Source organism: Malus domestica, chromosome 10, assembly GCF_042453785.1.
Source record: "Malus domestica chromosome 10, GDT2T_hap1".
NCBI lineage: Eukaryota > Viridiplantae > Streptophyta > Magnoliopsida > Rosales > Rosaceae > Malus > Malus domestica.
The window spans coordinates 35,612,839-35,639,683 of NC_091670.1; the positions used below are offsets into that span (position 1 = coordinate 35,612,839).

The 26,845-nt window shown below is 35.4% G+C and overlaps 3 protein-coding genes across 3 annotated transcripts; all 3 read right to left on the minus strand.

Moving 5' to 3' along the window:
• Positions 1-1,579: 1,579 nt before the first annotated feature.
• Positions 1,580-3,755, minus strand: LOC103422316 (beta-amyrin 28-monooxygenase-like). Its single transcript, XM_008360369.4, has 3 exons — positions 2,609-3,755; positions 2,305-2,492; positions 1,580-2,044 (listed from the first exon to the last, which is right to left on the minus strand). Exons 1-3 carry the CDS (start codon positions 3,555-3,557, stop codon positions 1,748-1,750), a joined length of 1,434 nt encoding a protein of 477 aa, XP_008358591.1. The 5' UTR covers positions 3,558-3,755; the 3' UTR covers positions 1,580-1,747.
• Positions 3,756-15,159: 11,404 nt separating this feature from the next.
• On the minus strand, positions 15,160-18,935 carry LOC103446073 (probable ribose-5-phosphate isomerase 4, chloroplastic). Its single transcript, XM_008385129.4, has 9 exons — positions 18,046-18,935; positions 17,336-17,463; positions 17,045-17,114; positions 16,774-16,878; positions 16,477-16,572; positions 16,331-16,387; positions 15,952-16,069; positions 15,795-15,861; positions 15,160-15,624 (listed from the first exon to the last, which is right to left on the minus strand). The coding sequence occupies exons 1-9, from the start codon at positions 18,235-18,237 to the stop codon at positions 15,546-15,548; spliced, it is 912 nt and encodes a 303-aa protein (XP_008383351.1). The 5' UTR covers positions 18,238-18,935; the 3' UTR covers positions 15,160-15,545.
• Positions 18,936-22,866: 3,931 nt separating this feature from the next.
• Positions 22,867-23,457, minus strand: LOC139188695 (uncharacterized). Its single transcript, XM_070806374.1, has one exon. The coding sequence runs from the start codon at positions 23,455-23,457 to the stop codon at positions 22,867-22,869; it is 591 nt and encodes a 196-aa protein (XP_070662475.1).
• Positions 23,458-26,845: the final 3,388 nt, after the last annotated feature.

The following is a 26,845-nucleotide window of genomic DNA, read 5'->3' on the forward strand; positions in this document are numbered from 1 at the left end:
AAGATAAAACATAGGTTTTATTTTTATTTTTTATGCAACGATATGTTTGCACTAGGTGAATAAATAAATTAGTTTTGAATTTGTCATTCAAGATATTCGAACCTAAAATCTTTCACCGACAAAACTTAGGACTCTTTAAAGATACAATGATATATTTATAATTTATACTAAACAGTGGAGAAATTAACTATCATTTATCCACATCTCATGATTTAGGTGTGAAATTCTTCGACTCCCTTCTACTAAAAGAGTACACATGGGTTATGGAATTTTTCTCTAGAGTGCATGTGTGAAACCCAGTTATATAATTATAAATATTAATATTGAATTGCCAAGGTACTAAATATCTCATACATTATCGAAATATCCATAAAATTAGGTTGTCCATACCCGAAAGGATGTGAAGCAATATTTTTCTAAGATCTTTTTTCAGAAATTTCAGAGACATTTTGATAATATTGATTGACTGTTTCGATAATATTTTGATAATTTGGTGCAATATCGGGCAAAATTAGAAGCAATATCTGTCTAAGAGATTACCATTTCCAAACATAATTTATATGTTTTATATCTAGTTTTTAATATTTTTATACTAATATTTCCATCAATATTTATATATCTTTCTATAATTTCTACATTTAGCCTACCGAAATTGAATCTTTGGGTGTTACATGCACCTCCTGAAAAACAGTCCCCCGGCAATTGAGAAGTTTTCGACCCAAACAAAAGAAGTAGAAATCAAAGTACGCAGTGAGGACTACCCAGCCCGCATACGTTAAAAATTGCCCATTCTTTAGCAGGGAAATTTTATATTTGGTCAACATTCAATTGAAAGTCAACTTTAGTTGGCCAAGGGATCCCATGATCTACAACAATCAACAGGGGATTAAACCCACTACAAGCATGTCAGTAAATGGACACATGTGGTACCCGTTCAGGAATTTTATTGTTGTTATCTTACTTGAGCAAATTCACTTTCCGATCATTGTTTGGTCACTTGAGTATTATACCCAATTAGCATCTATGTACTGTTTGAGATGACGAATGACATACCAATCTAAAAAAAAAGTAAATGGTATTTTATGGATTGCTATTTAACTGAGGAAAGAAGAAATAACTTTCTTAATTTGATACAACTGATACCTTATCCTAAAAATTTAATCAAATTACATAACTTGAACGCTGAAGCTAGAGCATATACTTTAATTACTTGACTAGATCCGATGTCGACAACTTCGTTAATTTAAAGATCACATGACTTGTCTAGTTTGAAGATAGTAGAATGTTATTGATTTTTGTCTTTGTTCAATTCATTTCCCACCTCTGTGAAAGTGATGCCCAGGCTGTGCTGAAAGTGATGCCCTGCCCAAGTCCCCAAATATAATTAACACCAAAGAGTCTCGAAATATATGATTTTTTTTTTTACTACATTGATATTTTTATTGTAAAGAGATGAGAAGTTCGGCTAAGTCATACAGTAGGCAGCTTAATTTGGTATCGAATTCGTCATCTACGATATTCGAATCTAAAACCTTTCACTTCCAAGTGAAGAGGAATGTTACCAGATCATAGTACTAAATGACTCGAAATATATGTTTATTATCTCTTCTAATTCAACTTCAAATATACAAATAGAAAACAGGTAATGGATAGCATGGTATTGCACTTTCTCACTACATGCAGGTAAAAAAAAGAGCCAAGTATTTCCAAGCTGAGAAAAAAAAAAATTAAAAACAATATGAGATGCCTAGTGACGGGTAAGGCGAACTGGAAGTCCTTTCTCCGGTGTTGGCATCATGTCACCGGTGATCTTCTCCTTAGGAAATAACACTTCCCATTTGAACCTCTTGACCACGTTGTGAACGAAAGTGAGAATTGCTAGGCGAGCGTACTCTTTGCCTGGGCACATTCTTGGCCCTCCTCCAAATGGAACGAATGTGAATGCTGGGAATGCATTTAGGTCATCGTATCTTGATGGGTCAAACTTTTCTGGGTTGGGAAAGTACTCTGGGTTCATGTTTGTTGTGCTAACAGTCCAATAGACCTGCAAAATAATATAAATAATAACTTAATTTCAATCAAAGAAGCTATTAGGTCACCAAATTAAGCTGAATAATTTTTTGACACTACTTGGCTGCAAATTAGTTGCTGACCCGTATACTAAAGTGACTACTTATAAAAACTACAAAAAGAAAAGTGTTTGGGCGTACGTCAAGTTATGTTTTGTTTAAGCGCTGTAAATAATTACATGTAAGGATCCAAGTATTATCATGTTTTCAGGGCAGTAAAAAATGTGTGACACACCTTCCAGCCCTTTGGGATGGTGTAACCAGCATAGGTGAAATCAGTCAAGGCTTCTCTGAATGTCCCCTGAAGTGGTGGAGTGAATCTCATCACTTCATACAACACGTTCCATGAGTACTTCATTTTGTTGATGTCTTCCCATTCCAAAAAGTCTCCTGGCTTCTTGGAGTTTGCAATCTCCATTTGCTCTGTAATTCCACAAGACAATTAATTTTAACATAAAAAAATAAACCCCAAATCTCCAAATCCAATTTGGTAATCACAAAAATTATATAGAAATTAAGGTGAAGTGATTAGTATTTACCAGCTAGAACCTTGGCATAGATGTCTGGCCTCTCTCCAACATATTTCATGAAGAAAGTCATGGCAGTAGCCACAGTGCTATATCCCGCTGTGAGCAAACCCATGATCTTATCTGCAACCTCAGCCTCAGGCATGAGTTTGCCAGATGGGTCACTAGCCGCAATCATGTGTGACAATATATCATGCATGGGACCTCCTGCGGCCATTGCAGCCTTCTTCTCCTGAATCACAATCCTCAACTCCTTTCGCAGCGCATCGGCCGCTTTAGTTGCCTTGTAGAATGTTGTTCCTGGGAAGTTGATAATAAGTGAATGCATCCCAACGGTAACATCGTCAAAATTGCTCACAAGCCTTGCAATTCGCTCGGGTTCGTCGATACCCAGGAAGAATCTGCAAGCAAGACCTAGAGTGAGGGTCTTGGCCAAGGGGTAGACCTGGACCTCATCTTTTCCTTCCCAATAGACCTTCATCTGTTCCTGAGTGATAGAGTCCATTCTCCCCAAGTACCTCACCAATGCTTCCGGCTTCAGAAACCCTGGAGATCTTATTACTTTCGCTTCTTCATCACGAGAAGGTTGTGCCACAGCAGGAGCAGTGGGGGCCGCAGCCTTGTATGATCGAAACATCTTTTGCATCGAATGTGGTCGAAAAGCTGTGAAGTACTTTTGTTCATTGGAGAACAGGAATTTGTGTCCACTAGGACCACAAATAACTGCAGTTTTCTCTCCAAGAATATAGGTCTTGAAGATTTCAGGAGAGTACCTTCTCATCCTCTTGAACACAAAATTTTCCGGCTTCCCGAACAAAAACTCGATTGATTCACCCACAATAGGCCACCCCATGCTCCCTGGTGGAAGGTTTTTGCCATCGTCTGATTTGCCCTTGAATGCAAAGATGGTAAAAGCTAATAAAGCAGCTCCCAAAGATAAAACAAGGTACAGGGTTTCCATGGTTTTGGCTCAAATCTTCAAACCCAAGTCTCAAACTGTATGAAGAGTTTGGTTGCACTTGGCAAAAGCAGTAGTGATGTTTCGGGAGCTTGGAAAGTTGGGTTTATACTGTGTTAAGTCTAATAAACTGGATTATTAATCTTAATGTGACCACCATGATTAATTAGCACGCCAAGGTTGAACGTTCAACCATAAAAATGTGTTTCACATAAGTTTTTATCCACAGATTCTTCTGTGCATAGATGCCAAGGCTTGGCAAATTGTAATCTTGCGATTTAATTTTTCTGAGTTTTTGTTTTGTTAATTTTTGTACATTTTTTCTGGCTCTTTATGAGAAATTTTATAATGTAATCGGAATACAAGGTGACATATTATGTGTCACTGTACAAATAGTATGATATGTGTGTTAAAAAGTTAATAACTTAAAAAAATACAATTTTTCACCACTTACATAAAAACACGTGGTGTAATATCTGTATTCTCGTTACAATAAAAATTTCTCCATTACTTGGTCGTCTATTTGCCAAGTCTTGTCTTCATATTAGTCCACTCGTATGCGTATTGCTTACCAACCAAGATGGCACTCGCGCCGGTCATCATTTCATAGAAAAAAGTGGACTTTCTCCAAATACACGGTGCCAACTGCCAAGGTCACTAGCTTTTTAAAGTGGCGAATTAAGGGTTTTGCCAAATGAGACTCTTATTAGGGGGAAACATTTAAAACTAATCAAAGTTTAAAAACTTTATATTGTAACTATATTCACTCCCTAACTAGGATAATACTTGCATTCCCCTCTCGAGAATAAGCTCATTCTCCCACTTACAAATAATATATTTTCAACATAGAAATTTCATAATTGGAGCCGTTTAATATCTTAATATTTAGTTGAAAATCTTCCCTACAAAAAAAAATAATAATAATAATTTGAATCGGTGATCGTTTAGTAATCCAAATGTATCAAATAAATCAACAATGTAGGTACTAAATAACATATTCATGATGAACCGTTTATTTATTAGATACAGTTGGATGACTAAATGATTGTTGATTCAAATGATTTTTTGTAAAGATGATCTCAAATGAAAATGAAGAGATTGAACAGTTCCTGTTATGAAATTGTAACATTGAATATACGTTATTTGGAAATCTTGAGAAGAAGAGATTTCATAATTGATTTCCTCTCTCATGCTTATTAAATAAAGAGCAAAGCCTGGCTCCTTAAGATTGAGGAGAAGCTCATCTTCAATTCATTGAATAGCCGATTTACAAAAATAGAAAGTAAATTTAATTGGGGAAATTTTATTTAAACCTATTTAACCTTATTTTTACACCAACTTAAATTTTAAATGTTAATGGTCTATTTATCCTATTGCATAATTACTATTAAGTACAAAATGAAATTAATAATAAAACTCAAATTTATCAATAAACCCAAACACTGTAATTAAACACTACAATCACTCTTTGTTTATTCTACGTTCATTCTGGCTAAAACCCTAATAGCTCTCATAGAGAAAAATAAGTATTTTTTATATTGATGGATGGTGATTTTGAAGTTTTGAATCCTCCAACCAAGGTATGACTCAATTTATGAATTTTTTGTTCGTTTGATTTCAATTTTTTAGTGTAGAAGTTACTTTGCTGTAATTTTTTTCAACAAATACAACGAAAGCATCCTACCTTCCGGCTAAAACAACAACGAAAGCATCCAACGATGAAAAATGTCTGGTGTGAAAGGACCCAGTAACTAGTTGAATTGCCCATAAGTGGACTCCTCGTTCGCGACTTTTATACTGATTGTTTTAATTGAAAGTTCAGTTTCTTATGGCATTTGTAATGTTAAAATATGCTCGAATCCAGCACACTACTGATGCATGAATGAAATTGTTAATTGAGCATTTTCACTGGTACGTTATAGGGCTTATGTTAGTGAGGTGAAAATTGTGCGAGTTGACACATTCTCAACAAGTCTAAGTGCACTTAAAACCCGTTAGACGAGACACCAGTTGAATTCCTATTAAAGCACTTAAAAGCCTTTATCACTAGAAGCAAACCACGTAAACTCAATACCACAAGTCTAATCATTAATTATGGTAGAAGTTATCTTGGTAGTAGCTTCCACGCTATAAGAGCAGCACTCTTCTTCGTTAGAAAATCAGGTAAGCACTTACCCGAACGCAACCCGTCACCACTCCCAACAGGTAGCCTTCTCCAGGTTTTGTTTATGTGTGTACTAGCTTTCCCCACTGGGGTGGTAGCCCTCTTTGGCCTTTTCCCAGTTATGATCTCCAAAAGGACAACCCCATAACTATACACATCGCTTTTCGCAGTGATTTTTAGCATGCATGCATATTCTGCAGGTAACAATTGAATTATTAGCTTTTATGTTGTAGAAAACCATGCAAAGAACTTAGGTCTAAACACATCAAATTTAGCTTCTAAAAATCAAATTGGTGTAAAAATAAATCCACATATTGAATTGGGTTTATGGGGGTATATTAGGTATTAAATTTAGGTTTAAAGAGATATTAAAAATCAAATGGGTGCAAAAAGTAAGCTGGGTGTAGAAATATGTTAGATGGGTTTAAATAAAATTTCTTATTTAATTGATAAGCACAAGTTGCAAAAAGAACCTTAGCCCATGGTTAAAATTAGGATTAACTACTTAAAACCCCCAACCTTTTAGTATCATTCTAAATTAGTCACAATCTATTAAAAATGTCACATCCGTTAAGCTCCAGTTAAAAATCTATTAAATTAACTAGGCTAAATTTGTCTCCAAAATCAATAGAAGGTCATAAGAAGCATAGTTTCCACCAACTATGAGTCACCACCACCCTCATCAGGCTTTCACCTCCAAACCCAACGCAAAACCACCAACTCTACCCTACAACTCAAACTGCCAACATTGAGAAGAAGGTCATGAAGGTTGCTGAAATGGTATGGACTGCTATGATGTGGCCACCACCATCTTCATCGCCCACAAACAAGAACTAGAAGGTTTACGAGCTGAGAATCGGCAAATGAGGAAATCATATTAGGAGAAACAAGCTTCTTGAAACCCTATCTAAATTCTTAACCCAATTCTTTGTTAGGAGATTGTCCGCCTGATGTAATTTAAATTTGGGTCCATTTTTTTATTCAATTCAATACTTGTTTAATCATTTGGTTCCATATTGTATAGTTTATGTTTGAAATTTAGATTTTGAAGCAACTAATATTAATGTTGACCATGATATTCCCAGTTGGTGGGTTTTGAACATAATCTATGTTTAAAAAATTAACTGGGGCTTAGCGGATGTGACATTTTCAATAAGTTGGGTATTTGTTTGAAATGTTTAAAAAGGTTGAGACAATTTTTTTTTTGGATGAAAGGTTGAGACTAATTTAGAATGACACTAAAATATTTGAGGGTTTTAAGTATTTAATCCTTAAAATTATAGTCACCAAATTTATTTATATTAGTACTACAAACTTACAAATTTATAAGTCTACTTTTATTCATCCTTTTTCTAAAAGAAAAACAACAAATTTTTTTTGTACGAAGGAAAACAACAAAAAGTTAGCTAAAGGAAACTTTGCGGTGTTTGTTTGTTTGCACTGGATAAGAGAAAAAAATTGGCTCTTTTTTGGAATCACAGAAGTCAATGTCACTTCTGATACCCAATCTTGTGTCACTTCTGATATTTGTTACAAGGTGGTGCTATCTACATATCGTTTTTTATTTTTTACATTCCTTTTAATTTTTGACCGTCAGATTAAATGAATTGAAGGATATTAAAAGACAGAAATTAACAAGGAATGTGTGGGAAGTAAAAATAAGCTAGTGACGTAAAAGTAGGTATGTGGATTGCACACTCTCTTTATATTTGGACAAAAGAACTTAGGGTTTTATTTTTCTAACAAAGAAAAGTTGGTTTTAATTATTATTACCAATTTTTTTTTTGGAAACTATTATTATTACCAATTATATATATCAAATCAGCAAGAAGTATGACTCAATATTGCATGATTCCCTCTCCCTCCTCTTGTCAAGTAAAAGGATTTGGACAAACACAAATCCCTGAGAAGATTGAGTTTTTGCAGCCTGCTGTACAAAGAGTAAAGTTAAAATAAGGTTGGATTGTTAGTCTTATAAGGTTATACAATTAAAACACAAACGAAGGAGTGACTGACCTGATTCCAATAGTAGTTATCAAAGATGCAGCAGCCATGCAAGCAAGACGTGATCGATAAAACTCCAATCTTTATGTTTGCTGTGACAAATAGAAACACCAACTCTTCTGTAAACTCCTAACTTTATGACAATGCTCTATGGGAAGCCTTAATTGTCGTGTCTAGGGTTAGCAGGGACCGGTGTTTATATACTAGCCAAAAAGTCTTAGATTCCGTCCATAAGGGAAAACTAAAACTCTCATTTCTTGGCTCTCAAGTAAAATATCATAATCATATATTATTAAGGATTCCATGAATCCTATTTCCAATACAAGACACCTTATATAGAATTAATATCTTTAAGAGATTAAATCACAATTAACATTATTCTCTAATATTACATTCCTATTATATGTAGTAGACCACTTAATGTTGATTTATATTGGATAAATCCAACATGGATGAGATAAAGTGAAGCAAATTGCATAACTCAGTTTTTGTCAAATCTTGTTTGTATTCAATTTTAAATAAAAATATTTAAAATAATTTTTTACCGCACGATGTACTATGAACAGACATGATTGACGGATCCTCAGGATCCTCACAAAGAGGATCCGGATTCCCTACCTAAAGTCAAGTTACAAACTTTCCAAAGCCATTTCCATCCCTGATCGCATGATTAACGAGCAGAAATGCAAGGGTTTAATCTTTATTTAAAGGTAACACCCTTAAAACAGGGATCTTAACATCAAACCCGAACTGAGGTAGTAAATAATTGAAAAATTAATCACCTGTAATCTGTTGGGAGTTGGTCAAACAGTGCATAATTGAGATTATCCTTATTTTAATTTGGTGAACGGTGGTCTTCAACTATTGGAAGCAATAAAAATATCAACACAGAGTTCTTATTTTGCATCCCAAAAGAGAGCCACTTATTTTTGTGTGGACAAGTGAACACCTGTCGTAAAACAGATAAAGAAATTATGGTACAACAGAAAATATCAACATTATTACAGATTCCACCTTCACCGCATAAGAGTTGAAAGAAAGTAGCATACTTTTTTTTTTCTTTTTTAACAAACGGAGAGGAGAGGGTGAATTTAACTTAATAATATGTTAGTAATAATGTGGTTCAAATTCGTATTTATTAAGAATTGAACATAAACTCACCTATAAGTTAAGAGAAATATCACTAGACTGTAGTATTAAGTGGCTGAAAGTAACATACTTATAGATAATAAAAATATCAAATGGTTGTTTATAAAAAACTAAGAATCTCATTCAAACCGAAAGGTTCGGCATTAAAGCTAATGAAATTCTGATTTATACATGCCAAACATATACATCATAGTCGTCGGAAATTAATTTCTGAATTGATTAAATTAAAGCATTAGGTGACATACATTAGTCATGAAAACATAATCAAATTGAGAGGAATTGAATTGATGAGAAATTGGATTAAGGAGGAATTAGAATGAGATTGAGTCAGAATCGGATTCTTATTGAAGCTGTTTACTTAAATATTCTGGAATCGGAATAGAAATGACACTAATTACATAAAGCTGTTTACTAATTTAGCAAAATCGGAATATAAATCAGTATGATTACTAAAATGCCCTTGTCCCAAATATAATATTTTATATACTTTTTTTATTTAAAATTTTAACAATTCCCATTTTTGTTATTTTTAATAAAACTTCAATTCTTTTTTACTTTTTTTTTTCTTCACTTTTTACTCTTTAATGAGTAAAAAACTCAATCGACAAAAAAAGTTAAAAAACCCAACAACAAAATTAACGGGAGTTGGCAGAGGTTCTGGAACCTTCACGGTTCCACTTCCACCACAACCTTCTTTACTCTACCCCCCCTCTGCATCCTCAATTAGTTTTTGCGATCATCTTCTTTAACGGGAGTTGTCAGCCGTCAATGCTATCTATAAAAATGTCTGCAATCGAATTGGGAAAAAAAAAGGGAACTTTAACGAAAAACATCCGGTATTGTTCACTTTAACGAAAAACCACATTTTTACACTAAAAAGTCAATCCTGGTACTATTCACTTTACATTTTATTTTGTCCTTATCATTAAAACTCAAACTTTTCAAACCATTTTCATTAGTTTTCCTAAAAAAAAAACCAAACTGTAAGTCAAGTTCCCATTTTTCCAATTCCATATCTCAGTGTGCAAATCATAAGGTTTGGTTTTATCTATATACTCCTCTGCATCTGTCTCTCCACAACTGGAATTGGATCTGCGACCGTCAAGAGTTTGTTGGTAGAACTGTTGGGGTTCGGTTGGTGGTGGGTCTTGGCAGTCTAGGAGGTGGTGCTGCGGTGTGAGTTGATTAAGGGGTGGGGATGAGTGTGCTTTTCGTGGTTGAATCATGATGAAAGGGGCATGGTAATTTCGGCAGAGAAGTCTGATACCGGAAGTTGGCTTTCTTCCGAAATTCAAATACCTCCTCCAAGTTGGTAATTAGATTCCGGCAATATTAGGAATCTGATTACTGATTTTGGGTGGAGCCCACAAATATTTTCATAGGAAAACTAATGAAAAGGGCTTGAAAACTTTGAGTTTTAATGATAAGGACAAAATAAAGGGTAAAGTAAATAGTACCAGGATTGACTTTTTAGTGTAAAAATGTGGTTTTTCGTTAAAGTGAATAGTATCGGGTGCTTTTCGTTAAAATTCCCTATTTTCATTCTCAAAATTTAGTAAACGTCGGAATCAGTTGGGGAATAATTCAATTCCCTTTCTTCTACCTCCATTCCGGTTTCGTAACACAGGCCATTACACAACAAACTTGAGTGCATGTTGCTACGTTAGTGTGCGAACTGAACTTGTATGATTGACTAAATTAAACAACATTTTCGATCACGTAACGTCCTTTTTTTTTCCAGCCTTATTTATGCTTGAAATTATATTTTCAATTTAAAGAGAAAGCTTATAAATTGTACATATTGTACAATTGTGATGCGGTAGATGCTGATATTACGTTATATTGAGAAGGAATTCTACATTATGGGAGGAGAGATTTTGTATGGACATACAAATAAGTTAGGTTACTGCCTATATTGTTATTAGTTCAATTACGGTGAAATTTTAACTTTTTTATGATATTAGAATAGGTTGTTTCGCATATAAATCTCAATGGCTACACATGTCCCACGTTATTCCATTTGTATTGTCTATATGTTAAACTTGAAAATTCGTTGCACATCAGAATGAGTTCCACATTATTGGAAAGAGAAACTTCGCATGAACTTATAAATAAGTTGAATTACTCTCTATATTGTCAGTTAATTTTATGGTGACTTTCTAATTATATCAAATGCATGTGCAATTAATTTAATTTTAGCTAATTAAAGTCAAAGTAGAATTAGAACGGGCATTGCTGGTAACATGTCATCAAATCTTAATTCGCCTTCCCCAGATCAGGCTTCAGTTTGTTTAATTTTATCCTTTAACATAATATTAATTAGGAATTGCTTACATTGTAATTAATCAGATATTATATTTTCAGATACTTTCTCAAAATAAAATAAAAAATCACGAAGATTCATGTTCCCAATCATAAACTTTATATATAAATAGTTTGACTTTGAATTATCATTAGATGATGAATTTATTTATTTATTTAATCTTTTTTGCTAATGTTCTAACCTAAACATTTATCACTTGGTTATCAATTTATGGATAAATTTGTAGGTGTTCCCGTCACCCCACATCACCATCACACTTGGTGTACCCATCCAATTAGGGGATGCCACGTTTCCCATTAAAGTGTTTGTTTAATTGATTTTCTTAAAAAATAAATCAGAAAGATTCTTTAATGGGAAACGTGTCATCCCCTGATTGGATGGGTACACCAAGTGTCCATAGTGATGTGGGATGACGGGAACACCTAAAAATTTCTCCAATTTATGCACGGAATACTTATACACTTTATAATCACTGTGAACAAATGACTGTTTTTCTCCTAAGTCCTATCTAGCTAGCCAGGCCATATATAGCTCGGTTTTTCGCCATGCAAATGCTGAGAATTCCTCTTCCTTTGTGTTTGACATAAACGTTAACGTTATGTATAATTGTTAAGTGTTAACCACCATTAATGTGATTTTAGAGTTTATATACGTATTACGTATCCGTTGGTTGAATTTTATTAATGTAAACATGAGTTCGAATTGGCAGAAATTTATGAACTTAATATAACTGAGGAAATATTATATATGTAAGAAGTAAGAAAAAAACGATTTTAAGCTAACAAGATTCGGAGAAAACGTCTATCGTACATTATTTTGCAAAAAAATTGTTTCTTATATGTATAAGAAGTGATAACAAATAAAAATTACAACTTGAAGAATTTATTGATAGAGAATTCATTTGGTATTGGAAACGTGTACTCATCAATATTTCAATCGAACAAATATTGTACTGTGGACTAAATCTACTAAGTTTAAAATAGAAATTGGTCATAATCTAATTGCATGATCACATATGTCACACACAACCAACTAAATGACCGAAGTTTTGTAGACCTGGGATTATTGAAATGCCGCCACTCGTGAGGTAATCAATTTAGCTATTTTTTGAGTTCAAACTCCATTCAGCATCGTTCATAACAAAAGCAATGGTACGTAGTATTGAATGATGCATATAATGGATGATTAAGATTAAAAACAAAATATATAATAGTTGTGAAAATTGATTCTAATAGCTAAAACACTCATAGCCTTATAGCTGAATCGTATAATAAAATAAATAAATAAATAAAAATTCCATAAAAAACCAAACAGATAAAAAGAAAGAAAAACTAATGAAAATAACTTGAAAACTTTAAGTTTTAACGATAAGAACAAAATAAAGGGTAAAGTGAATAGTATCAAAATTGGTTTTTTAGTGTAAAAATATGATTTTTAATTAAAATGAACAGTACCAGAAACTTTTCATTAAAGTTATTTAAAAAGAAAGCCAAATGATTGTCTGGTTTGAAGGATTTTGGGCGCACCAGAGGGAGACTAGACAACATTATGCAATGTGCTTGCACATTCTGCAGTGTGCAGTTGTCAACCTTGGCGTGCCCTCTGGCATAAAATAATATAAACCGCATATTGTGATTAATTATATATTATGGTAATTATACATTATATATTATGTGACCAAAATTATTTATTAAACGAGACATAAAACAAAGGTGCCTTCCTCCTTGCAAAAATCAATAAATCTAAAAATCATTTTGCTAATAAATTAAAATATTGTGGTAATTTAGCATTGACATTGGATTATCTATGTATTTTACAATTAGTTGATTGCATGAAACAAAAATGAACGTCAAATCCAAAAGGGACATCTATAAAATAATTGATTTCGATTATCAAACAACACTACATAATGACAAAAACAAAATGAGAGAAAATGAAAGAGAAGGAACTAGCAAAGCCCTGTGGTAATTTAGCATTGACATTGGATTATCTATGTATTTTACAATTCGTTGATTGCATGAAACAAAAACGAACACCAAATCCAAAAGGGACATCTATAAAATAATTGATTTCGATTACCAAACAACACTACATAATGACAAAAATGAAATCAGAGAAAATGAAAGAGAAGGAACTAGCAAAGCCCTGGAAATTGCATCACTGTATGAAGCTTACAGATGTTGACCCAAAGAGGAGAAGTTGATGGGTGACATTGTCAAACCTTGCTGACTCACTTGTTCCCATTGTATAGTTTCAAGGAACCATTCTACAAAACAGATAGGTTAGGTAATGAAAATTGGACAAGGATTGTCTGTTCTCCTTTTTTTCATGCTCTTTCATGCCTTTCTGTTTTGTGTGGTCACGGTTAAGTCATGTTAACATTTTATATTATTATTTTATAAAGATAATAAGATAAAAATAAATAGTAATATAAAATGTTGACGTGATTTAACCGTGACCACACAAACAGGAGGGCATGAAAAAAGGGAGGGCAGACAATCCTTGTCCATGAAAATTTACCTCGACACATATTTTTTACGAAAGAATAGTTGAGATTTAACTAAATGAGTATCATTCTCTTTAATCTTTTATGCGCACGCAAAACGCATTGGTAATTATCAATTGTTTGTTAATTTGTGGTCCCAAAAAATAAAACACATATCATTACACATATCGATTGTAAAGATTCGGTTGTTAGAAAATCCAATTTCGCATCTTTCAGTAAGTAACTTCTGGGAAAAACCATACAAAAATTTGCAATGGAAATCCTTTAAGTAATACATAATTACACAAACACCTTTCAAGCAAAAAAGTATTGCACAATGAACAATTGCCATTTTTTTTTTAAACAAACGATATTATCTACACTAAGACTTATTTTAACCATTGGAGTAAAACTTAAATTTTAGGTTATAAACTTAACCCAATTTGCTCCAACCCTGGGGCACACATGAGTTAAAACTCAAAATTCATTTATGGGCCAAATTTAGACCAGGATTTCCCCCTAGGTTAGTAGGGTTGGTCCATTATATATGTATATATTTTTTTAGTTTTATATTTATAAATTCATTAAATATAACGGTTAAGATATAATTTGATGAAATCCAACGGTTAAAAAAATATCTAAAGGTCCAAATTTAAATCCAACGGCTAAAGTAATTAAAAAAAATTTCTTTTATGAGTTTCATATTCTTTTATAGTGTTTCAAGTTTCATGGTGTTGGTTAGTGCTTTTTCAATATTTGTTGGAATCTACATATTTTTAGGTTAAAATGTTCATAAAATTAAATTAGGATAGTCTAAATAAATTTTTTTCTTTTAAAAAAGTTACTTTAAGAAAATAAATTAGCCTAAATTCATTCTTTAATGATTTGGGGCTAAAATTTTAATCCAAAGGGTTGGAGCAAAAAAAATTGTTTCTGGGTTAAAACCTAAATTTTATGAGTTAAAAATTTTAGGTTTTTGCCCAAGGGTTGGAAATGAGCTAGCAATAATGTGGTTCAAATTCGCTTTTGGTAAGAATCGAATCTAATACCTCTCACTTACAAGTGAAGAGGAATACCACTAGACCGTAGTACTAAGTGGCTAACAATTGCCATTATATAAGCGGATTTTTTTTTTTGTCAAATATTGTGAGGATGTTAAAATAAAAGAGTCTTAAATCAATGAAAAGAAAAACCTTATAAGGCTTATAAGAGGTTGAGCTACTCACTATATTGCTAATTGGTTTTAGGATGAAACCTTAACTTTTTTTATGGTGTCAAAGTAGGTTGGCCCACATGTGAAGCTCAACGGCCATGCGTGCTCTACGTCACCCAATTCTTGTAGTCCATGTATTTGGCTTGAAAATTCGACACATGTGAGAGGGCATGTGAGGATGTGAAGATAAAAAAGTCCACATTGGTGAAAAGAGGAACTTTACAAGAGCTTATAAGAGAATGGAGTACTTCCCATATTGCTAATTGATTTTATGGTAGAACCTCAACTTTCTTGATATATATAAGCGGAAAAATTTAGATACATGAGTATATACTATATATTTGAATATTCATACATTGATTTATCAGGCAGGAGATTCCTCTGATTGCATTTGCTCAACTCATCAACCATTGGGTTGTCTAAAATTCGGGTTGGTAAGGTTGGTCCAACCCAAGTTCCGCCCTTTCACTGCATTATATATACAGAAGCAATATATATATATACACACACGCGTCGAATGGATAAAAGTGATAAGCGTCCGAAGCGATATGCACGCCACATTACACAAAATGATGTGTTTTGTATATGATGCAAGCTTATATGCAGAAACAATACCGAACCGCGGTGTAAGTTTGTGATGCAGGATCTTGCTCTTAAGGTTCCTTCACAGCATTCTTAGGCAGATTATCAACAACAGACAGTCCACTTTCCGAAGCGATTACTGCCGTGCATCTGTACTTCGCCACAAGTAAGAGAACACGTATTAGTTGTGCATGTTACCTAATCAACATTCTCAGAAATGAAACTCATGGAAAGCCATGAGAACGATTTTTTTGAAGGTAGGTATAAGATCTTTGGTACTTGATCTAGTAACAGTTCACAGGGGAGATCAGAAACTTAACGGGAACTTGGAAATGATTCCATGGTCTACGACCCCATCAACTTCATCAAGGCTGTTCGATACTTCAGCTGCAATTGAAGTTCACAAAGACATGCAAACTTATCTACAAGCGTGGAAGCATGTATTAAAACAAGAAAAGATCGTACTGTAAGACCTACCGAGGCTTAGGATTGGAGACGTAAATATGATATCAAGAACATTATGGCCTTCGTTGGTGACTAGTGGGAAGTCACCCCCATTAGGACCTGCCAGTCCAACTGATGGTCTTCTCCATACCTTCAGAAGGTGAAGAAGCGAAGTATCATTAGGAAAGACAACTGTTTAAGTAATATCAGTTAATTATTTAACAGTTCCTTCCGTCTCATAACGATTTTCAATTCTAAAGTTTTGGTTTCTTCTTACAAAAAAAAAAGGTGCAAACTCTTGTTTAATGAAAGAAACTAGTGACATATGCTTACTTTCTTCTGATGAACAAGATAATAATGTATGAAGATTAGCTATAAACAGAAGAGAGAATGGTATGAAGAGAGACCATACCTCAGCATCGCCTAAAAAAAGGTCATCAATTTCTTCAGCAGCTTGCAACCAGTTGAGCTGAAATTTAGTTCGAGTGTTCAGACAATTTTTCTCTTACCATGGCTTCACGGTTCGTTTAATACAGATAAACGAATAGAGTTGCTTACAGGATTCACCAAAACTGGAATAGAACCATCCGGACCACTTTTGTACTGTTTTTCTGTGGTCATGAACACAAGTTTATCTGCTGCGTTTACTATCGCCTGCAGGGGAAATGACAAAAGGAAAATTTCCAGTAAGCATTTCATATTACAAAACATGATTTTAACAAACCACATCATACAAATTGGATAGTTCCGAAAACCTAAAAGACATCATTGCAGACTGGGTGAGAGATTTTCCATTGGATTGCTTGAGTTCTAACAATTCATATACGCAGGACAGACAACGGTATCAGGACTCACCTTCTCTTGGATTATGGACTCCTCGGCCTGCAACCTAGATCGTCCAATGACAGCAATAAGTGTCCTTTCTTCTAATATATCAGCATCATCAAATGCAAAGTCAATCTACAAAGGAGCAAGTTAAAATGATACATTTTACTAAGGTTTATTTTTCAGAGAATCTTGCAACGATTGCACATTAAGAGTAGTGCACTGCACATTGGTCAAGAAAGTTTCTTGAAATATCGTTACAGATGGAAAGGAAATTTCTTATGTTAGAATTTGTGCACACTTGAGAACAATACTCGTAGTGACCCAATGGAATTCCTGCCCTTGCTGCCTGGCTTGCGCATGCTACGGACCTGCATAAATCCAAAGCAACATTCCTTTTTGAATTCTTAAAAAGGAAAGAAAACGAAAGGTTTTTCCAAGTTCTCTCAGTTTCAGCTGTTGATGGAGTTTAGGAGAAATATACGACTCGAAGACATCACGTATTTCCATACTTCAGTGATCTTAAGAACTTTAGAAGGAGCCTGGAAAAAGAAGCATGAATTCTAAATCAGGCGAAAGAATGCATACTTACGTTGGTATCCCAACTATGTCTTTCAAAGCACCTGCGCCAAGTTGCAGACCTATATACTGTATGGCCATACCAGAAGCTTGGCCAGACCCCAATCCAATTACCATACCACTTTTAATGTACGTATCCACCTACAAACTCAAATATGAATCTTCCTTCCATTAGTTCCTTCCTACATATAACAATCATACAAACTATCAAAGCAAGAAAGAAAGCAAGCTTCATTCTTCTCTATAAAGCATAAGCTCACTCACCTAATGACTCCCTCTTTCCAGCAAATTAGCAAAAACCCCGACAACTATAATCTTTATACAAAATACTTCAAGAGCCTCGTCTATCCACTTGCTATGCTCTAATTGATTTTGGTGCCCTTCTCTCATTACAAAGTCAACTGGGGTTTTCCCTAAAGTATTTAGTTCGAATTATTTTTCTTTGAAGTGTAACATTATCAATGACTTATATGTGAAAAAAGCCACCCTTTCTTCAACCTTCATCTTATATGGTTCTTTTCAACCAAGCAATTTTTTCCAACATCATGCCCTCCACCAAGTTGCTAAGAAAACCAAGTGCAGCAAAATAAATTATGATGAAAACCAACCAAAATTAAATTAAGCTTGAAGGTCCAATTTCTTGAGCATTTATTCAGCAAACAGAAATCTCCTCACAAAGAAAATATAACCACATAAACAATTCAAATTCAGATACAGATATACAGTGTGGTGGGCTGCTTGGAAAAGAGCAGAGTCATGAGCTGGATTGGACCCAGTAATCTTTAGGCAATGGCTCCTCCTCCTTGTCCTTGTGCAGCAGCTGCCTCCTCTTCCTCTTCCTGTGGAAGTTGTGAAAGCTAGAGAAGAAGAATGCAGGGGATTTGATGAAGCTATGGCTATGGCTGCCAATGCCATCCTCTCTCACACTTCCGCTGATAGTCTCAACTATAACGGATAAAGTTACAAACTTTGAATGGGTGCTCTAAATTCTAAAGCAGTTTAGGATTATGTCACCTGTTCAAGACTTCAACCTCAAACTACCATTAAATCTTGAGGCTGAACCACTGAAAAATATGCGGGACCGAGCCCATTTGGTATGTTGGGCTTTGGGCAAATGAATGAATGAGAGTCCAAGATCAGTCTAAAAGACCATTGGACCAAGGCCAAGCTCAATCTACCGTTTTGAGACATTTTATCAAATAGTTTGCCCAATTTAGAGGATTAAACATGGAACCCTTTTTGTGATATGTAATGCGTGAATTGGAACCTTTCTTTCGGAATGGGATACGCTAGAACCAGTTGCTGGTAAGAACATCTATCTGAGGGCGATGAACAAGACTTTTTAAATCCCTTTGAATTACTTTTCTACTTTTAAGTTGGACACAGTTTCTTTTATATTTTGCGACAAAAACCCTCAAAATTTTACAGTGCACCAATATTGAATTTTGATGTATATTTTATGATTGAAACAGCTACAAGATCAAACATATATAGGATAAGAAACGGGAAGAAGAGTGGAGATCAAAAGGTAGAGGATAATGGCAGCTAAGGAAGCATCATTGTGACCTCCACTATCTCTAACTTAAACCACTAATTAGCTTTACAATGATGAGGGAATAACAACCAGCTAACACTAGCACTGAGCTGAGCTCTTATCCATCAAAAACTTAAACAAAAGGTTGCATTATTCTTCCAACATTGAACCCTACTTCCACTTGCATTATTCTTCCTACTTCCACTTGCATTATTCTTCCAACATTGAACCCTACCTTCCAATATTCCCCCTCAAGCTGGATCCAGAAGGTTGATGGATCCAAGCTTAGAGAGGAGCCTTTGAAACTGATGAGAAACCATAGGTTTGGTGAATATATCAGCCAGTTGATCGGAGCTTTTTACATAATGCGTCTGAATCACCTGCGACTGTACTTGTTCACGGAGATAGTGGCAGTCGACTTCAATATGCTTCGTCCTCTCGTGAAAGACGGGGTTTGATGCTATGTGCATGGCAGCCTGGTTGTCACACAATAAGGTCATTGGTTGAGCCGTGAACACACCTAAGTCAGATAAAAGTTCTTTTAGCCATATCAGCTCACACGTGGTTGAGGCCATTGCACGATATTCAGCTTCGGCACTTGATCTTGCAATGACAGTTTGTTTTTTGCTCTTCCACGTGACCAAGTTTCCACCAACAAAGGTATAGTAACCAGTGGTGGACTTGCGATCGATGGCGTTTCCTGCCCAATCTGCATCGTAGTACCCCATTATTTGAGTGTTGTCATTCTTCGCCATGAGGATGCCACGACCAACGGACCCTTTTAAGTAACGTAAGATTCTTTTGACAAGGTTTAGATGCTCGATGGTAGGGGAGTGCATGAACTGACTGGCGATACTCACTGAATATGAGATGTCCGGTCTGGTGATTGTTAGGTAGATCAGCTTGCCGACAAGCCTCTAATAGAAGCTGATATCCGAGAGTGGCGTGCCTCCCAAGTCAAGTTTGAGCTTGTTATCGAGAAGGGTAAGTGCAAGCTTAGCCTCACTCATATTAGCTTCCTTGAGTAGGTCCATGACGTATTTTCGTTGATTAAGAAATAGTCCCTTGTGTGAAGATGCCATTTCGATTCCAAGAAAATACTTCAACACCCCGAGATCTTTAACAGCAAATCTTTGTTGAAGTGACTGTTTGAGTGTGGAGATTTCTGCAGCATTATCACCTGTGATTATTAAGTCATCCACGTATATCAACACAATTAATTTGCTCACAGCTCCCGTGCGAACAAATAATGATGAATCTACATTACTCCTTTTGAAACCAACACTATGAAGAATGGAACTTAGTTTTGCATACCAAGCACGAGGCGATTGCTTCAATCCATAAATCGACTTATGCAACTTACACACCAAATCAGGTTCCTGGCTTTGAGAGTGTCCTGGTGGCAATCTCATATAGACCTCTTCTTTAAGATCACCATGTAGAAAGGCGTTCTTCACGTCCATTTGGTACATGGACCAACCCTTATTGACGGCAACAGACAATAGGACCCTAACTGAGTTCATTTTTGCAACAGGAGCAAATGTTTCATTGTAATCCACCTCAAATGTTTGAGTGAATCCTCGAGCCACCAGCCTGGCTTTATGCCTCTCAATTGAACCATCAGAATTAAACTTGATCTTATAGATCCATTTGCAGACCACTGCCCTTTTTCCTTTTGGAAGTTTGGTGATGCTCCAGGTGTTGTGTTGGTCTAGTGCTTTGAGTTCATCTTGCATTGCTTCTTTCCACACAGCTTGTTTATTAGCCTCATGAAAGTTTTGAGGCTCACTGTGACTTGAAATGGTGTTAAGAAAGGCAGCATGAGATGGAGTTACCTTTTGATACGACACGCAATTAGAGATTGGATGCCTCGGTTTATATGTGACAAAATCTTGAAACCTTGTGGGAGGTTGTCTATCACGCTGAGGATTGCGTCGAGGTATTGGGGGAGTTGTCTCATCCTCGTTCAAGTTATCAGCCACAATTTGAAGATTTCCTTGATTGCCGCTGTCATCATCATGCATAGAACCATCAGGATGAGTGCCTTCATTGTTGACTTTAGTGAGAGGTGTAGGAGATTCTTCGATGTTGTCATGGTTATAAACTCTACCATTTAAAACATCTGGAGTGCTGATTCTTGGTAAAGGAAGCAGGTCTAAGATATACGCCCCCTGACTTGTGGCTTTATGTGATTTGTTGAAAAAAGGGTTAGCTTCATGGAATCGAACATCTTGGGATACAATTATTTTTCTCAGTTGAGGATCATAGCACTTTTATCCTTTTTGTGTTGATGAATAACCAAGAAAAACACATTTGAGAGCTCTAAGGTCCAATTTAGATACTCGATGGTATGGCTGAACATGAACAAAACAGACACAACCAAAGACTCTAAGATGTGAAAGGTCGATTTTTCTTCCTTTCATAACTTCAAGGGGAGATTTAAACTCCAAGACTTGGCTAGGAAGTCTATTGATGATGTACACAGCCGCCATGACTCATTGGGACCAAAATCTCTTTGGTACATTCATTTGTAACATTAATGCTCTCGTTTTTTCCAGTATTTCACGATTTTTTCTTTCGGCTACACCATTTTGTTGAGGTGTGCCAACACAACTTGTTTGATGCATGATACCATGCTTGCTCAAATATTGTGACATGATATGGGACATATATTCGGTGCCATTGTCAGATCTTAAGGTTTGAATTTGAGAGGAAAAATGGTTCTTAACAAGGTTGTGAAAATCCTTAAAAACTTCTATCACTTCACTCTTAGACTTTAAAAGGTACAACCATGTGGCTCTAGAGAAATCATCAACAAAGATTACATAATACTTATAACCATCAAAAGATTCAAACGTTGGTCCCCATACATCTGAGTGAACTAGTTCGAAAACTTTACTAGTCCTAGATAAGGATGAGTTAAAAGGCAATCTAGTGGCCTTAGACAGATGACATGTTTCACACTGAATTAAATCATTCCCTAAGTTTGGAAACAAAGATGACAGAACAGGTTGGGAAGGATGAGCTAAACGTTGATGCCACAATTGACTATCCTGGGATGGATTGGACTTGGCTTGAAATCCTCTAGGACTGCTCTTTGATATGTAATAGAGACCATCTAGGTAAAACCCTTCACCAATCGTCTTCTTGGTGAGACAATCCTGAAAAATGACATTGTGAGGAGAGAAGATGGCTAAACAATTTAAGGTTTTGGTGATTTTTCCCACAGATAGAAGTTGAAATGGAAAAGAAGGAACATATAAGGCTACTGACTCAATTTTGTCCGACATTAAGTTGATATTTCCCTTGCCCAAAACCTTAGAACTCTCACCATTGGCAGTTGAAACTTGAGAAGGTTGTGAAAATTTTTCAAACTTGTGAAACTTAGAAACATGATTGGTCATATGATCTGTGGCACCCGAATCAACAATCCAAAAATCATGCATCATATTTATATTAAGAGCAGTTTTGAAAACAATCATGATACCTAGCATGTCATCTCGGGGCAAGTGTTGTGTGTCTGTTAAGAAACCAGTGAACTTGCCTAGCAAAGCTGTTGAGTTTCCATCTTCAAAACCAATCGTTTGATCACTCTTAATCCCTTCTTTTTTGCTTTGAAGATATGCTGCAAAATCATTTATAAGTGCAGTCGGATTTGCTGTGAAGCTCTTGAGTGCATCAGACCCATGTGAGGTTGAGGCAGATGCATTGTAGGCTCTGTGTGGTGCACGATTTTGTCTTTGTGAGCCATTGTTATCCTTCATGAACTCCGGTAATTCTGGATGTAAGATCCAGCATGTCTCCTTAACGTGACCAGTATAGTTGCAGTGTTGGCACCTCAAGTGTGGATTCTTTACTTTGTATTTTCTTTCGTTGGTTAGGTAAGCCCTTGCTTCAGTTACACTGGTCTTTGTGCCAATGTTCATGACTTTCCTTCGTACTTCTTCACGTTGGATTGCTGTACATACACTGGTGAAGGAAGGTAGTTCGGGGTTCATGAGTATGTGGCTTCACAGGTCTTCGTATCCTGAATCGAGGCTTGACAAGAGTTGGAATATCTTATCTTCTTCTGCCCTTTTCAGTAGTACGGATGCTTCAGTTGTATAAGGCCGATACATTTCCAACTCATTCCACATGCTCTTCATGCTGCCTAGAAGTTGAACAAAGGGTTTTCCATATTGTTGTAGGTTGGAAATGTCCTTCTTCAATTGAAACACACGTGCAACATTGTTCTGATTGCTATACATCTCCTTGACTGTTTCCCATGGCTTGAATGATGATTCAGAATAACTGAATATTTCAGCTAGTTTACGTTCCATGGAATTTAGGAGCCATGACATAACTAGCTGATCTTTGCAAAGCCAGGATTCATATGTTGGTGAGGGCGTATTAGGAACTTCGATGCTTCCATATTTGAACCCTAGCTTGGACCTTCCACCTAAGGCAAGACTCACTGCTCTCGACCAAGGCAAGTAATTAAACTCATTTAACACGACCGAGCTTAATCTTTGATTTGGGTTGACATCCACCTCAGACAAGGTTGAGGAGGAAAATATCTGGGAATTTTCAGCTTCAGACGAAGAAGAATTTTCTTCCGCCATATCAGAGATGGTAGGAATGCAGCAGCAAGTTATTTTTCCTGCTCTGATACCATATTGAATTTTGATGTATATTTTATGATTGAAATAGCTACAAGATTAAACATATATAGGATAAGAAACGGGAAGGAGAGTGGAGATCAAAAGGTAGAGGATAATGGCAGCTAAGGAAGCATCATTGTGACCTCCACTATCTCTAACTTAAACCACTAATTAGCTTTACAATGATGAGGGAATAACAACCAGCTAACACTAGCACTGAGTTGAGTTGCTATCCATCAAAAACTTAAACAAAGGGTTGCATTATTCTTCCAATATTGAACCCTACTTCCACTTGCATTATTCTTCCTACTTCCACTTGCATTATTCTTCCAACATTGAACCCTACCTTCCAATACTCCCCCTCAAGCTGGATCCAAAAGGTTGATGGATCCAAGCTTGGAGAGGAGCCTTTGAAACTGATGAGAAGCCATAGGTTTGGTGAATATATTAGCCAGTTGATCAGAGCTTTTTACATAATGCGTCTGAATCACCTGCGACTGTACTTGTTCACGGAGATAGTGGTAGTCGACTTCAATATGCTTCGTCCTCTAGTGAAAGACAGGGTTTGATGCTATGTGCATGGCAGCCTGGTTGTCACACAATAAGGTCATTGGTTGAGCCGTGAACACACCTAAGCCACATAAAAGTTCTTTTAGTCATATCAGCTCACACGCGGTTGAGGCCATTGCACGATATTCAGCTTCGACACTTGATCTTGCGATGACAGTTTGTTTTTTGCTCTTCCACGTGACCAAGTTTCCACCAACAAAGGTACAGTAACCAGTGGTGGACTTGCAATCGATGTGACCTCCACTATCTCTAACTTAAACCACTAATTAGCTTTACAATGATGAGGGAATAACAACCAGCTAACACTAGCATTGAGCTGAGCTCTTATCCATCAAAAACTTAAACAAAGGGTTGCATTATTCTTCTAACATTGAACCCTACTTCCACTTGCATTATTCTTCCTACTTCCACTTGCATTATTCTTCCAACATTGAACCCTACCTTCCAATAACCAACCTATAAATTATTGCAGGAATGCAAGTTTGAACTGTTTCTGCCAAGTTTTTCGCTGAATGTGTATACGGTATACATAGAAGGAAAACAAATTCCAAACACGATCACCTTTTTTGTTCCAAACGGATGGAATCAATCAAGCACCAACGGTAGATATGTTATTTTTCTCTTTTTCCTTTCCCTTTTCCTTTTGATGTTGTCACATGGAGGAGGCCATCAATTAGACTCGGAAAAGAGTGATCCAAATGATTGTACGAATCAGGCTCCTTTTAGCACTATAGAGCATATTACCAAGAACCCTCCCAACGACTATTAAATAAATCATACTTCCTAAAGTGCACTATGAATGCATTGCATTAGCATCATAGTTTGGCCTACCATATGGGGTATGGATAAATATATGGAATAATAAGTGAAATATCCATAAATCGAACTGGTTACAAATTTTTAATAAAAATTTGAACGGGAAAGACACTATCATAAATAGAATAAAACTTGTTACGAATATGTTTCATTGTAGGTTTAGTATCGTTCAATTGTATTTTTGGTTGGAAGTGTTATCATGTTCTATTTGTGTATATTTTCCAAAATATATTGAGAAGATCGCTTCTTGACGCTTCTGGGAAGAAGGGGTTCTCTTCTAGTGACCAGATTAGATCCAATATTACTGACTCCCTATGAAATGAGGCGTGGAACTGTGTCACTACGAAGAAGTTTCGGTTGTTACAAAGGAGATGTAAAGCCAATTCTAAGAATAAGGACTTACGTAGAAGTAATTTATCGTCAAGTGACGTTTCGATTCATGTGTACTTGTTATCATATGCAAGTTTTTCTTTCTATAATAATGTATTATTGAATCAGAACGTCACAATAACAATGAACCTATCTTAATCTTATGTATAAGTGGCTCTCTAATTTCATAGGACTGAAATTTGGCCTTTCTTGGCATTCACATGCGCACTCATCACTGGTACTCAATACATGACCGTCCCACAAGACCTCCCACCCATGAGACTAACACCAAAAGGGCCAAAAACCTCTCTCTCTCTCTCTCTCTCTCTCTCTCTCTCTCTCTCTCTTCAGACTCAGAGGATATCACGGGTGACCTTAAAAAATTAGAACGTTGGGGCAACTAGACAAATTAAAAAGAAAAGAAAAGGGCCAAGACAAGTGAGAATGTTCACACCCATCATCAAACCACCATCATTCCTCCTTATTGACAGAAATGAAAATGGTTGGCAATGAATTACTGCAATTACTTTCCCGAACAGATAGCCAGAAAATATGGAGCTTTGCTTGACTCACATTTTGGCGGCAGGCGTAAATTACTGGTTCATTGTGTGCTTGGAAGGAATGGAGTTTCTTGGAGGATCAAAACTCATTGCTCATACTTGTTTTTAGACAAGCAAAATTTGTAGCGGATGTTCTAGCCAATTTCGGGAATACACAAAATTCTCATTGTATTTGGTTGTTTGTTATTCGTTAACGTGCAAGGAATGCATTGCTTGTGGATTATATTTGTAATGGTTGTCCTAATGGCTTTGTGCTTTAATTAATTTCTTTTTTTTCAAAAAGGAAACTTATATTGCTATTGAAAAGAGTTAAAGGTTTCACTCTATTAATCAGCAAAAGATGAGTAATCAAAATCATTATATGTACATGCAACGTTTCTTATTTCAATAATGTGTGACTTTAACTTCACATTCTCACCTTTTATGTGTGATAAATTTCAAACTTAACATGCTAATAACTTTAATTAAGTAACGTAAAATACATGTAATTATGGGCTATCTTGTTTTAGTGTTACAAATAAAATTGGGATTTTACGCTATACTCATTTGCCTTCGAGTGAAACTTAAACATTTTTAAGTTAAGAAAATGTTATTAGCACTTTAAAAATCTCATTTTATACTTCTCATAAATGTATTTTTCTTTCTAATTATAGAAAGTTTGGAGTGTAAAATGAGATTTTTAGAGTGTCAATAATAATTCCTTTAAGTTATTGTAATAAGTAATAAGAGAAATGTTATGGATACTCTTTAAAAAAAAAGACTCTTTATGGATTATCTGTCACCTTATTTTTTTTGACATAATATTTTATAATGTTGGTACGTGAATTATGTCAAAAACATAAAATAAAAGAATTTCCGAACCATCTCACTTTTTAAAGAGTTCTAATTTTAAAAGTGACTCATTTTCAAGAGGGTGGTTATCGTTTTCAAGTAGCAAACAATGATAAAAATGTTGGGAAGTGACTCATGACGGTGCAAGAATGATACAGGAAATAATATCCAATAAAACCATATACAAACAAAATAAAACGTTC

Excerpts from the sequence above, each read along its gene's own strand:
- LOC103422316 (XM_008360369.4), bottom strand. The coding sequence starts at position 3,557 with ATGGAAACCCTGTACCTTGTTTTATCTTTGGGAGCTGCTTTATTAGCT. Across the intron at positions 2,493-2,608 it reads CTATGCCAAGGTTCTAGCTG|AGCAAATGGAGATTGCAAAC; the intron begins GTAAATACTAAT and ends GTGGAATTACAG. Across the intron at positions 2,045-2,304 it reads CCATCCCAAAGGGCTGGAAG|GTCTATTGGACTGTTAGCAC; the intron begins GTGTGTCACACA and ends ATTATTTTGCAG.
- LOC103446073 (XM_008385129.4), bottom strand. The coding sequence starts at position 18,237 with ATGGCATTGGCAGCCATAGCCATAGCTTCATCAAATCCCCTGCATTCT. Across the intron at positions 16,879-17,044 it reads ACTACGAGTATTGTTCTCAA|ATTGACTTTGCATTTGATGA; the intron begins GTGTGCACAAAT and ends GCTCCTTTGTAG. Across the intron at positions 15,625-15,794 it reads GGAATCATTTCCAAGTTCCC|ATGCACGGCAGTAATCGCTT; the intron begins GTTAAGTTTCTG and ends GGCGAAGTACAG.
- LOC139188695 (XM_070806374.1), bottom strand. The coding sequence starts at position 23,457 with ATGGCGGAAGAAAATTCTTCTTCGTCTGAAGCTGAAAATTCCCAGATA.